The following is a 13454-nucleotide window of genomic DNA, read 5'->3' on the forward strand; positions in this document are numbered from 1 at the left end:
ACATGTGTGCTGCCCTACACTTTTATACTTAAAACTGCTTATTGTCACTTTTAGTTATGCATAGAATCTTAACTGAACATATTTAAAGTGCCCTCAACATTTACAGATGTGAGTTCTGATTTAAAGCTAGAGTAGCCATATGTAGAATTTAAATCAAATACCATCACTGCCCCCACTATAACTGAAATTCATTTTTCTCATTCCCTGGTGCATTTTACAAACAGTGATAATTTGACATCAGGAACTAAATAAAATTCTAACAATTCCTACACAACATATTTTAAATAATTCCATTTATACAAAAGCAAAGTTAAATCAGCTTCAAAGCACTAGACAGCACCAGGCCACCTAATTTATAACAATATGTGTTCAATATTTGTGCCACCAAAAGAAAAAAAAAAAGAAAAGAAAAGAAAAGAAAAAAAAGCCCTAGATGTTTGACAGCTATGTTATTTATACCACTAGATGGCAATCTTCTCCAGATTTGAATAGAGCGGAACTATGAAAATAATCACTGGGAGAGAAAGGACAGTGAAAAAGGAAGAAATGACTAATAACACAAAAACAAAATATACAATGCAAATCCAATATGCAAACGAAGGCTAGTGAACTGTCATGAAACTAGTGTAATCAATACTTCTTGTCTACAGCTGGAAGAACAGCCTATACTTCCCAATAACCAACCACCCGCCCCCAGAAGAAAGCAAACATAAAAAGTATAAAATCAAGCCACTAATACTAACAGATTTTGTTTTCCAATCAAGGTTACAAGTGTTTTCACAAGAAACAATTGACCTATTTCTGTGTTCTGTTATCCAATTCAATCCTAAGCATCAATAATAGCTATAAACACAAATGAAAAACTGGCTCTTGCTCTACCGTGTGAACAAAAGGTTGCTAGGTTTAAAATTAACTCTGAGCATAAGAACTATTTCCATGTCTGACACACAAGCTTTAAAAAATCAATGAAAACAGTCAGAAGGTGAAATAAGGAGAAAACAGGGTTACTCACCGTGGAGTAGTAACTGTTTCCTTTTCTGTGTGCAGCTCCCCCAGCAGAGCTGGGTAGTTTCCTGGAGGTGCCAAGAGAGGTTAGCTAGCCCTGCCCCTCATCGCAGAACAACACATCCTTTCACATATTAATGAAATGGTCTCAACTCTTAGACCTTAACTATGAAGTTTTCTTTGCCTCAGAAGTTAGTATAAGCTGAGATCCTAAGAATGATTTTAACTAAGAATGGCTTGACAGATCTATCAGAGGAAAGGGGCACAAAGTAAAGAAGAAATATCGGAGATGAAAAATGATGACTCCTCTACCTTGAGTAACCCTGTTTTTATAGATGTTAGTTTTTTGCATCTTGTGATAGCTGGTTAGACCTAAAAGATTATAAAGAGTGGACTGCAAAAGGAGAAATTAATGAGGATTTCAGGATTAAAGGCAAGTGTCCAAAATTCCTGTACAACCCTGAAAAGACATAATCCAACTTCCACATCTATAAAGGTAGAACTAGGAGTGTAAACTATATCACACATATTTCTATTAAGTCATTAACTAAAGGTTCCAACAGCAAAACAGAGAGGTTCCATTTTAAGATTAATTCAGCAACCTTGGTATCTGACAAAACTGCCAAAAAGCCAAATTGTACTGAAGAAGTTTACACTTAATTACCCTCAAGGGACCCTAGTTTACCCATCCTCTGAAACAGTAAAATTTATAATATATACAACAAGATATTTAGTAATCCTATATTGCCAAAGGCCAAAAAATTACAATGAAAATACCATGAGGTTCTACTTACGACAATCAACTCATCTAAGTTTTTATATTTTGTCAGTCTCTAATACAATGCACAGAAAATTGGTTTGCACATTTAGTAGCCATTTACCTGAACAATGGGATTCTAAGACTATGCCATATACTCTACCAGGAACTAAATTAGATTTTCTTACAGGAAAACTCAGAACTGAACCAAGTTTCCAGTTTCTCATTATTGCAATTTTCTAGAGGACAAATGCTACTAATACATGTGCAAGGCAAAGTTAATAATGAAAGATCTGACCAAAAAAATTAAGCAGCTAGAATGTTTTTACCTAACTGAGATTTATATATAAGAAAAATATAAGACTAATTGTAAAGAAAACTGAGTTGCTACGTGCTTCCAAAAACCGGTCTGGTATTTCAGAAAATACATACTATCCCACAATACCACAGCCAAATTGTTATTAACAAGAGTGACTTCCTCAGGCACCTCAGGCATTACACTAATTAGTGAACTTGTCACAAGTATATGTTTCCTTTTCTCCCCCACCTGGTATATTTTACTCTATTTCTTATGGAGACCTGCTGCTAATAATCTCCAAGAACTATGCTACAGATATTCTTTCTTCACACTAAGATGTATGATATATTATCACAGAACAGTGGCACCACTGATTGAAATCATTTGATTAGTTTTGCCTTTTTTTTAAAGTTCTATTTATTTAAGTAAACTCTATACCCATGTGGGGCTTAAATTCACGACACCAAGGATCAAGAGTCGCATGCTCCTCTGACTAAACCAGCCAAGAACCCCTGATTAGCATTTTCAAATCAATTTACATTTAGAAATCTTAGCAATTATAGACCTAAATTAAAATAAGCATTTCTGAATTTAATTTAAAAAGCTAACTATTTTTTACGATACTTTAGTAAGAACTAATTTGCTACCTGTAAAAAAAGTTGAGATTTACATAAAGAAAATATAAAAATAAGTTAAGATTTCAGATCAAGGACGTATCAGTTAGAAACTGGTTTTAAAGGAAAGGATTCTGGTAAGAATTATTTAAAAGTCCAGCAAAGACTTTTTAAACCCTCTCTCTGATGATTCAAAGGCAAAGGGCTGCTCATTAATCTTTGATTCTACTTCATATAATCATTATCCTTGCCTAGATGTAACTATATAAAAAGAGTCCTAAAAATGTGTATTGTTCAATGATTAAAACAACTGAAGTTTTCATTCTGTATTTATTATGTATTATTAAATATACCAGAAAACATTTCATATTTATACTTGTAAGTTATTAAAACAATATATATTTATAGTAAATGTAATTTTGTATTACCTCATTATGTCTTATTACATAAAATTTTCACCCTAATAGTGAAAATTCTGAAACACAAAACTTTTCAGTCTAAATTACCTTTCCTTCTCAACTTCTCTGGGAAAAACCTACAAAGGATACTCAGGATAAATTTTAAAGCTAATAACGTCCATTCATAAAATGTTTGTTAACACCATATTCTTTTCCTTATTTACAAACCTAACTGGTTTCATCATAACCAATTATAAGGAACCTTTGTCCCGATGCACTCACTTTTATTTCAAAGTGATAAAGACCTTGTTTCAACTTGCTAGAATAGGGCACATGGCATAAACATTAAATATGTTCATAGTAAAGAACTGCACCAGAAACCTCTCTGCCTCCTGAGGGGACCCTGCAGCAGTGCGTCCTAAGGATCACTTAAAACAAAAATCTTCTAATCATATATACATAAGACACATCCTTTGGCTCTTAAAGGATTAAATTCCCAAAACTCCACTATCAACATGTTCAAGCAGAACTAAATTTACTGATGTAATATATCTGTTATGTACGAAAGAGGTTTTCAGCATGCCATAAGCATTCAATTCCCACCATATTATAAACTGTTAAGATCATTAGGAAAATCAAAACCATTTTTGTGAGTCTCTCATTTTTAAACAATGTTTAAAATCAATCTGTCTTAAAAAAAGATGAACTTTGGTAAAATTGCCCCTAAATCAAACTATAATACTGATGAAAACCAAAAGTGCTTTCAAAGAACTCAGCAAATTCCTAGACAAACTTAAAACAGACTTCCTTACCTGGGATGACCCTACTTCCCCCTCTCAAATCTAACAAACAATCTAAAGTTCAATGCCTAGAAACAGGTTTTAGAGTGAAGTAAGTAGGAACAAGGAGAAAGTATGACCCCAAACAATGATTATACAAAATATGGAAAAGACAAGCAAGCCACATTTTAAAACCACTCCTTGAAGTTTTTAAGATTTTTGTTGCAAATCAACAAAAAATTCTTCCCTTTGTGTTTTTTGGGGGGGAAGGGGTTACTTACTCATTTTTATGTGATTTTCATAAACTTGCTCAGCAATGAGATGTTGATGTTGAGAGAAAACGATCTAAGGCAGTATACTGAAACTAGGCCTGCAACTAGCATCTCACTACTAAGTAAGTTGAGCTCACATTACATATTGCTGATTTCATTTAAGCTCAATTTTTTCCCACTTGAATGACTGCACTGACAATAGACTAAATCAAGGCATTCATTCAAAACTGTAATAGTCTGAAAAGCACTTAAATTCATAAAAACAACTTAGTACAATTTTAAAGCTCAAAATAACACAAATTTTTATGTAAAAAAAAACACACACACACGCAGATTTTTCCTATAAAATCCCTAATGAACACTGATTGCAGACCAAAAAAAAAGATTTTTCTTTTTCTTTTTTAAAAAAAGAGCATTTATCTTAACTCAGAAACTAGAGGATAAACATAGTATTGATATTTTTAAACTGATTAACGTTCAAAATTATCCTATCCTGGTACCATATGAAAATCTGATTAAAGCTTTACAGTTTATAGACCTATATTCTGTCTCAGGTATTTTTGTTCTAATAATGACGAAAAGGTTAAAGTGATACAGAAACAACACCAATAATAAAACCAGTGACTCATTATGTGACTAAGACTTAAAATACACGCCAAATGGCAAAACAGCAAAATATGTAAAGTAGTTATTTTTACTTACAAGTTAGTAACTGGCTCTCCTTTCAATGGAGGTAGGAGGTTTCCTGAGCCAATTAAACAGTTGTGCACTATAGTTAGACTCTGTAGAACATCATCTCTGGAAAAGATAATGGTATTTTCATATTTTAGGAGACTCCAAATCGCTGTCTAACAAAAGGCTTTGGAGAGTCTAGGGTGAAGTACAAGAACCTTAAGTGGGGATATATAAAATTAAGGCCAAGAAATGGCAAATGTTTTCAGTTTACCCACTTCATAATACAAGGTAATTAACAGTGTTTATATTGGTAATATAGTACAGACCTACTTAGGATTAAATAGGTCCTAAATAATCAGAAACAGCAACTGACTGCCCTCTGTGATCAATTCTGAATATCATCACCTATGTACCCAAAGATCGCTACCACTAACAAAAAGGGAAAACGGTATTACAGAAGCTCTTCCAGCATACTCCCAACTTTTAAAAATGGACTAGTTAGGAGGGGTGCCTGGGTGGCTCAGTGGGTTAAAGCCTCTGCCTTCAGCTTGAGTCATGGTCTGAGGATCCTGGGATCGGGCCCCACAATGGGCTCTCTGCTCAGCAGGGAGTCTGCTTCCCCTTCTGTCTCTGCCTGCCTCTCTGACTACTTGTGATTTATCTCTGTCAAAATAATAAACAAACAAACAAACAAACAAATAAATAAATAAAGGAAGGAAGGACTAGTTAAATATTTACTCCAAAAAGCAGTTCAGACATCATGAGTCATACTTCTTTCCTCCTCCAAACCATTCCTACTGATTTTGCTTATTAAAATTTCCTGGTATTTCACACATTTTAATTTTCTTACTATTATTTTAGGAATGTCCAAAGAGTCAAACTATAAAAGTCTAATGGTCTTATAACTATTTTTTGTTAAAGCTTCTTAGGAAAGAAAAAAAAGCTCACAGAAATATTTCACTAAGTAACATTAATGTCAATAATATGAATTACAAAAACAAACAAAAAACTCCCCAAAATCGAATCTGAATCTAAAAAACAAGCATTTCCATATACCTCCCAAAAGATGCACAAGTCAAACTGCTAAGCAAAAGTCACAAAAAGCAAACTATTAAAAAAATGAATTTTTCTATTTAAAAGGTTTAAATTTTTTTAAGATTTTATTTATTTATTTGACAGAGAGATCACAAGTAGGCAGAGAGGCAGGCAGAGAGAGGGGGGGAAGAAGGCTCTCTGCTGAGCAGAGAGCCCGATGTGAGGCTTGATCCCAGGACCCTGAGATCATGACCTGAGCCGAAGGCAGAGGCTTAACGCACTGAGCCACCCAGGTGCTCCTGAAAGGTTTAAACGTTATGACAAAATTTGTTACACACCATATTAAATGGTTTTTAAATTATATGTATGGCAGATATAAACACACACTGAAAATGAATACATCAGATACAGCAAAGAGAAAGGGAAAAACACAAAAAGATTTTTTTTCAGTCTGCAACCACAAAACACTAAGTGTTTATAAAAGAAAACTAACCTAGACATTTCAAGTTCTCCGTCACCACAGTGCTGGAGTTTGATGAGCTCAGGCTGAAGAAAAGAGTCCAACAGATAGAAGGCAAAAGCCACTTCTTCTGAAGAAGGAACATGCCACTGGATGCCCAGATTCCACAAGTCCCCTGGTTTACCCCAGTCCTACAAAAGACAGCATTTGTTCAGCAAGCTGTGAAACTGGACAAAAAAACCCAAATACATGTGTACATGTAACTTAAAAGGTCTTCCAGAGAGGGGCGCCTGGGTGGCTCAGTTGGTTGTGCTCTCTCAGGGTTGTGAGATCGAGTCCCAGAGCTGAACAAAGAGCCAGCTTAAGATTCCCTCTCTGATCCTCCTCAGCTTTTCTCCCTCTCTCTCTTAAAAAAAGGCACAAAACTCATTACCCCTTCATTATCACTCCAGAAAAGTCTCCTGGAAGAGCCACTCAAATATGAGTTTACTTAAGAGTAAGAGTAAGCTTATAAAGTTACTGAGTTTCCCAATAAAATCATATGGAATATACAAGTTACATACAGCATACCAACCTGATTCATAGCTCAACAGAAAAGAAAAAAACTAGGCTGCTTCTGTGCTCTGTTACACTTGCCAAGTTTAAAACATTCCAGTAATTTTAATGATCTACTTCAAAAATAAAAAAGTGACACCTACACACACAACACAGAAGAAAAAAAAACCCCACTCTGGATCCTTAGAAAAATAACCCAGTATGTACTTGGATTCTTAATTACTGAAAATGCTTGCCTTGATGGGAAAGTATTCGGAAGGAGGCTTGTCAAAGCCTCCCGGCACACTGCAGTACTCTGTTGGGTAGATAAGGGTAGTAGAGCGAAGGAGGTGATGCAGGAGATTACAGGACAGAGTGTAACCCTGCTTACAGGTTAGATGGAGGGTTCTTTGGAGAATCTTTACAAGTTGCTCCTTATAAAGAAGCAACTTCTTCCCGTCCACTCGAGTAATCTAAAAGAGGAAGAAAATGGTTGAAGATATTTTGGTGAAAAGATTAAGAATCAATAATCAATGCAACAGACAATGTTTAGCTACTAGTCTAAAATAGTAACAGTGTCTCTTAAAAATGTTCAATTAATTTTAGAATTGTCATTTTAACTATATTCGTACAATTCTTGCTTGAGAGCAAAACAAATTCTCTGAATTCAGGCCCTCATATGCCACAGTACCATCCTTTTCAAAGAATCTATTTCCTCAAAGAGACAAAATTAATTGGTTGGTAAGCGAACCCATAAAGGAAAATGAAGTTTGACTGAGAGCTCAACTTATGGAGAGAGAGAAAGAAAAAATCGGGAGAGAAAAAAAAAGGAACTGCCAAATCTAATGAGATTTTCAAGTAACGAGTTACTAATATCAGAATTAATTAGTAAAAAGTACTTCACTGCTCATGAAGCCATCAACAATTATCAGACTCGCTTGATAACAAGAAAATGCCATTATCTGACTTTTTGTAGCTGTACCAAGAAAATCTAAAACTTTGAACTTTTCAGTATCAGGGTGCCTGGTTGGCTGTCAGTAGAGCATGCAACTCTTAATCCTGGGGTCATGAGTTCAAGCCTCACACCGGGTGGAGAGATTACTCAAATCAATCAATCAACCTTCGGGGTGCCTGGGTGGCTCAACTGGTTAAACATCCAAACTCTTGATCTCTGGGTTGGAGTTCAGGCCCTGCACTGGGCTCCACGCTGAGCATGGAGCCTACTTAAAAACAAACAAACAAACAAATAAACATGGGGCACCTGGGTGGCTCAGTCGATTAAGTGTCTGCTTTCATCTCAGGTCATGATCCCGGGATCTTGGGAGTGACTGTGTCAGGCTCCCTGCTACTCCCTCTCCCTTTACCCCTACCCCACTTGTGTTCTCTTATGCTCTTTCTCTCTCTCCAAATAAGTGGTAAACAAAAATCTTAAAAACAAAAACCAGACTTTTCATATTTTTTTTAAAGTCAATTTAAAAAAATTCTGAACCCAAATCATCTTCACAGTAATATTTCCTTAGTACTACAAAGATTTACAATACCTCAGACAAAAGTTGAAGATTCCACAGCAACTCCTTATCTAGCTCTTCTTCATTTAATACATCATCATCTAAAAAAGGCAAAAGAGTATCAGGGAAAAAGAACTACACATCCAACTAAATGCATCATTTTCAAATATTTGTCTTCAGTATCTCTAATTGCTAAGAAAAGTCTCATTCCTTTTTCATGAAGCTAAACTTGCTCCAGAGGAGGTGAAAATTCCATTTTCAAGAAAATAAACACATCAAATCAGGGAACCTGCTCCTCCACATCTCACAAATTGATTTTTTTTTTTTTTTTATGGCCACGTCTACATGGTTCCTGCATGCATGAAAATACTAACTTAATAAAGTAGGATTTCTAAACTGTCACTTGGATGAAACCTTAATTCAAATAATCCTCATCACAAACTACAAAATTAAAATACTGTATAGCTTATAGAATTTATTTTCACCCACTGAGTTCTAGAAACCAAAAAATATTTTTTTACCTAAAATTATAAATTTAGAATAATAACCTTATGACTTACTCATTGTAAGCTGAGTTATAACACTGCAGCAGTGAGGAACAAATAACTTCAAAGACTCCTCAGGGCAACACTGAAAAAACATATTTGTGTAAGTAAGTTTTTGGAAGGCCATGAATATTCATTCAGCAGTCACAAAGTATACCCCGACACTATTTTCAGAGGCAAATAAGGGTTGTAATTTGCTACTGAAACAATGTATTTTAAGTATAACAAGCATGTATAAAATAATTAACCTCATAAACCTGTTGGTTACTGACTCATTAATTCATCAGTCCAAAAACCCCAAACTCACCTTTACAGCAGCACGGCACATGTCTGCCACCATGCGGCCTGCTACTCTTGTTTCAAATATATGCGAAATAGAAAAATTAAAAACCTTCTGAAGGGCCACCTGTTAAGATGTTTAAGAAATGAAAAGGTCTTATAAGCAACTTTTAAAAAGACTTTATTTATTTATTTGACATACAGAGAGAGATCTGAAGCAGGCAGAGGGGCAGGCAGAGAGGAGGAAGCAGGCTCCCTGCCAAGCAGAAAGCCCGATGTGGGGCTCGATCCCAGGATCCTGGGATCATGACCTGAGCCGAAGGCAGAGGCTCAACCTACTGAGCCATCCAGGCGCCCCTCTGCTTACATTTTCATCCACTGATAAAATTTTATAATTTCGTTTTATGTGCATTCAATATATATTGTTAACTCACAACATGGAACTCAGCCAACAGCACTATAACTCATGCCTGAATAAAGCTTATCTAAAACATGTTACTTTCAGGCGCCTGGGTTACTTTAGTGCCTGTCTTTTACTAAAAAGACACAAAAGCATGATTACATCAGAGCTGAAACAAGAAGGCAGAGCGTTACCTTACTCCACCTCAGCCGAATATGTGTAACTCACATTTTTTTACCACATTTACACATCTACACAAGAGCACCATGAGTACGGACTTGGAGATTACAAATAAATTTTAGCAAGCAGATGAATTTGCAAATATGAAATTTGTCAATATAATGAGAATCCACTGTTTATCTTTCTCAAAATTTAGTATGAGAAAAAGGATAAATGGTATAATACCCAAAGTAACTTCAGTTTTTAAAACATACAAATAAACCTACAAGACTGGGATTTAATTTTTTGTAGCAATGCGACTCTTACCATAAATATTTCTTTGGAACATTGTGTGAGGATTGTACTAAATGTAGAAGACAGACCTAATTCGACCAAACTCTCCAAGTGAGTCATTTTCTCAGTTTCCGTCTCTTCTCTTGTTTGCTCCAATGTGCTACTTTCTATAAGTCCAAAACATCTAAACAATCCAAAGAAAGTATAAGTTTAGCAACTAAAAACTAGTTTCATGTTTTTGATGATTACACAAGTCTTCACTGTCATGACTATTCAAATGATAGCTATTCCACCACTTGGGCATGGCTCACTATCAATGGTCTTCTTATAACTTGGGGTGTTCAGTCCTGGGACAGGGGCTATGTACAGGCTGTAAGTTGCTGGGACAGGACAGTCATCTCTCTGAATGTCTAACAAAGGGCAGGTCTGGGGTACATACTCACCGGTCCATAAACTGTAAGACAAAATCCTCAAATTCAGCTGTGGCTGAACAAAGTTCTCGTTCCACCTAGGATATTTCAATGTGGAGAGAAATGAAAAATAGTCCTTGAATTTTTCTCAGGACTATTAAAACTCAATTATGGTCTATAAAAAAGATTTAACACTCTATTATTGTACTAAGTATGGTGAGAAACAGCACCATAACTGTGTATCAATTTAGAATAACTCAATCTACCACTTTCCAGGAACCTAAGTAAGAAGTAATTAACATATTTTATAAGGGCCCAAACCAGAAGTCAAACAGCCATCTTTATCAACTACAGTTTCCAAGTTTCTGGTGTATGTATACAGGATTTTCTCCTACTACCTGAACATCCAAATAACAAAAACAGAAACATGCTTACAATAAAGAAAATAGTTCTAAAAGAACCAGTCTGTAATGAAGAAAATGTCTGTTCATTAGGTATCAATCCCCTCAATGAATTTATTCCTAAATTCAAAAAATCAGAAAAACCAAAACCAAACCAAATCAACCAACCAACAAACAAAAACCCACCACTATCTCCACTTAACAAAAAATTAAAAGTGACAAAAATGTAAATACACCTCTAGATATCACTTATTTACAAAAATAACCTATTTTTGACCTATATCCTTTGGTGGGCGCTCTGCCAGACTTTCTTACCAATGACGTGGTCCTCTACTTCTATCATTTTAGTCACGAAAGGGTCATTTTAAACTACTAGTATTTAAACTATCAAATATTACTATGCATTTACAATAAGAGTTACAACTCAGTTAACCAATCCTTTTACAAGTAGAAAGCATCCTTACTTCTGTGAGGTCATTTCTTTCTTGTAGTACAGATGAACAATCTACTAAAGGCACCAGAGTGGAAAATGTTGCTATAAATTGGAATGTGATCTGTGGGAAGATGCAAAAAATTTAACATTAATTATGTACATATAGTTCAAAAATACAAGTATACCATAAGCTACAATAAAGTGCCCAAATGAATTAATATTTTTTTTTGTAAAGCTTTTTTTCCCTTAATTTTATTTACTTATTTGGCAGAGACAGCGAGATCACGAGGAGACAGAGAGGCAGGCAGAGAGAGAGGAGGAAGCAGGCTCCCTGCTGAGCAGAGAGCCAGATGTGGGGCTCGATCCCAGGACCCTGAGATCATAACCTGAGCCAAAGGCAGAGGCTTAACCCACTGAGCCACCCAGGCGCCTCCCAAATAAATTATTTTGAGGGAAATCCCACAATAATCTTTCTGGAAAATTTTCACCTAGAATTGAATATTTTAAAGTTCTTCATAATTAAGCAGCTGTTACTTTAGTAATAAAGTTATACTAAGTTTATTTTCATAGTTATTTATTAGGTTTAAGCACAACGTTCTCCAACCTTTTGTCCCCCCACCCCTCACCTTAAGATGTAATATTAACAGAATATACTGAAGCAAAAGCAAGAGACTGGGTAAAAGGGAAGGTAAGCAACTCTTAAGTCAAGAGATGTGTGTATAAAATGGGACCTGGCATTTTGCACCCAGCAGCTTTTATCATGCCTCCTGTCACCAGTGTAGACAGAGGGAAGTACAAATAATCATATGCTAAGATTTTTAAGGTTTTTGCTCAAGGAAAATAGTAAATACATAACGAGCTTCAAAAATATCTTACAATCATTAAACGTATCCAGGTTATAGCAAATTACTTACAAAGGATGACATATAGATCAACTAACCATCCACAGATCTAAACTTAGCAAATTTACATTCAATGATATTCTAAAAAGTCTGAACAGAACTTGAAAGGATGCCTATTCACACAATTAGAACTCAGACACAAAACAGAATAATAAATATGCTTACCATGCATTTACTAAAGTCATTTGGATCCACCCCAGGCAATGCTCTCATCAACAGAGGTAGCATGTGTGTTGGACCTTCAGGAAACCACTTGCCCCCTGACACCAAACTTCGGGCTACTCCAATTACACAACTTAAAGTAGCTGTGAGTTGGTGAGGTTCTGTTAAAGTCTCTAGTGCAGGATACGTTCTACAGTTTAAAACACAATTAAAAAACAAAAAACAGTTCCATTACAGATAAACAAGCACAATACATTAAATCTACCAAATTCATAAACTGCCTTTAGCTTAAGGCTGGTAGCTAGCAGAATATTTTGAATGAATACCTGTTTTCAAGGTTAACAGAATCACACACATAAAGGAAAGGCACGAGTTTCCCTAACCTCCATCCCCTTACCACCTTTCTCCATGCAAATTCCACAGTGTAAAAGAACATGAACTGGCAGATTTTGCATTATTTCAGCCATCTGAATCCACCTCCACATTCCAATGACGGATTCTAATCTAATGGTCAGCAATTATTAGAATTCAGGAATAACAAGTGACAACTCTCCTATTCTTCCCTTTTACAGGAAAAATAATCTTTACTAAAATGCTGAAATTTCTCCTATTTTACACTTTAAAAAGGACTGGCATTTTAAAATTAGACATCAGCTCTAGAAACATATGCGAAGATTCCTGATTTAATAAAAGAGAGAGAATAATACAAATACAATCTTTGATCACCAAGTAAGACAAGAACATTCACACAGCAATTTCATTTTTAAGAATCTATTCTATAGGAAGAAAAAAAATCTAAAATGTAGTCATTTTAATTTTCTCTTATGCAGAAAAAATAAGGGAAACTTCATTTTAAGTAGGAAAAAAAGAGTATTTATAATCACAATTAAAAAAAACCAGCAAGCTTATTAGGCTTTAGAAGGTAAAGAAAGCAAACCAGCTCTTTAACAGAGGCTGTCCTTAGGGGATATATATTCAGGACCTAAAATTTATTTTCTCCATTTTTACTTTTTAAAGGACTTTTTGCTTTTTTTTTTTTTTAAAGAAGAGAGAGAGAGAGCACAGGCACACAGGGGAAAGGCAGATGGGGAGGGAAGGGGGGAGAGGGAGGGACAGAAAGAGAAAGAGAGAGAG

The 13454-nt window shown here is 35.3% G+C and overlaps 1 protein-coding gene across 2 annotated transcripts in view; it reads right to left on the minus strand.

The window, feature by feature from the left end:
• The window catches only part of PSME4 (proteasome activator subunit 4), a 112416-nt gene that overhangs the window by 48543 nt on the left and 50419 nt on the right, over nucleotides 1-13454 (minus strand). For both annotated transcript variants that reach the window (XM_032352115.1, XM_032352114.1), the window contains 10 exons: nucleotides 12324-12510; nucleotides 11288-11377; nucleotides 10456-10520; nucleotides 10046-10196; nucleotides 9188-9286; nucleotides 8896-8965; nucleotides 8369-8436; nucleotides 7085-7300; nucleotides 6327-6484; nucleotides 4826-4921 (listed from right to left, as the gene is read on the minus strand). In XM_032352115.1, the coding sequence (XP_032208006.1) occupies nucleotides 4826-4921; nucleotides 6327-6484; nucleotides 7085-7300; nucleotides 8369-8436; nucleotides 8896-8965; nucleotides 9188-9286; nucleotides 10046-10196; nucleotides 10456-10520; nucleotides 11288-11377; nucleotides 12324-12510 (1200 nt within the window). The remainder of the gene's footprint in view (nucleotides 1-4825; nucleotides 4922-6326; nucleotides 6485-7084; nucleotides 7301-8368; nucleotides 8437-8895; nucleotides 8966-9187; nucleotides 9287-10045; nucleotides 10197-10455; nucleotides 10521-11287; nucleotides 11378-12323; nucleotides 12511-13454) is intronic.

This window comes from Mustela erminea, chromosome 7 (assembly GCF_009829155.1).
Source record: "Mustela erminea isolate mMusErm1 chromosome 7, mMusErm1.Pri, whole genome shotgun sequence".
Lineage (NCBI taxonomy): Eukaryota > Metazoa > Chordata > Mammalia > Carnivora > Mustelidae > Mustela > Mustela erminea.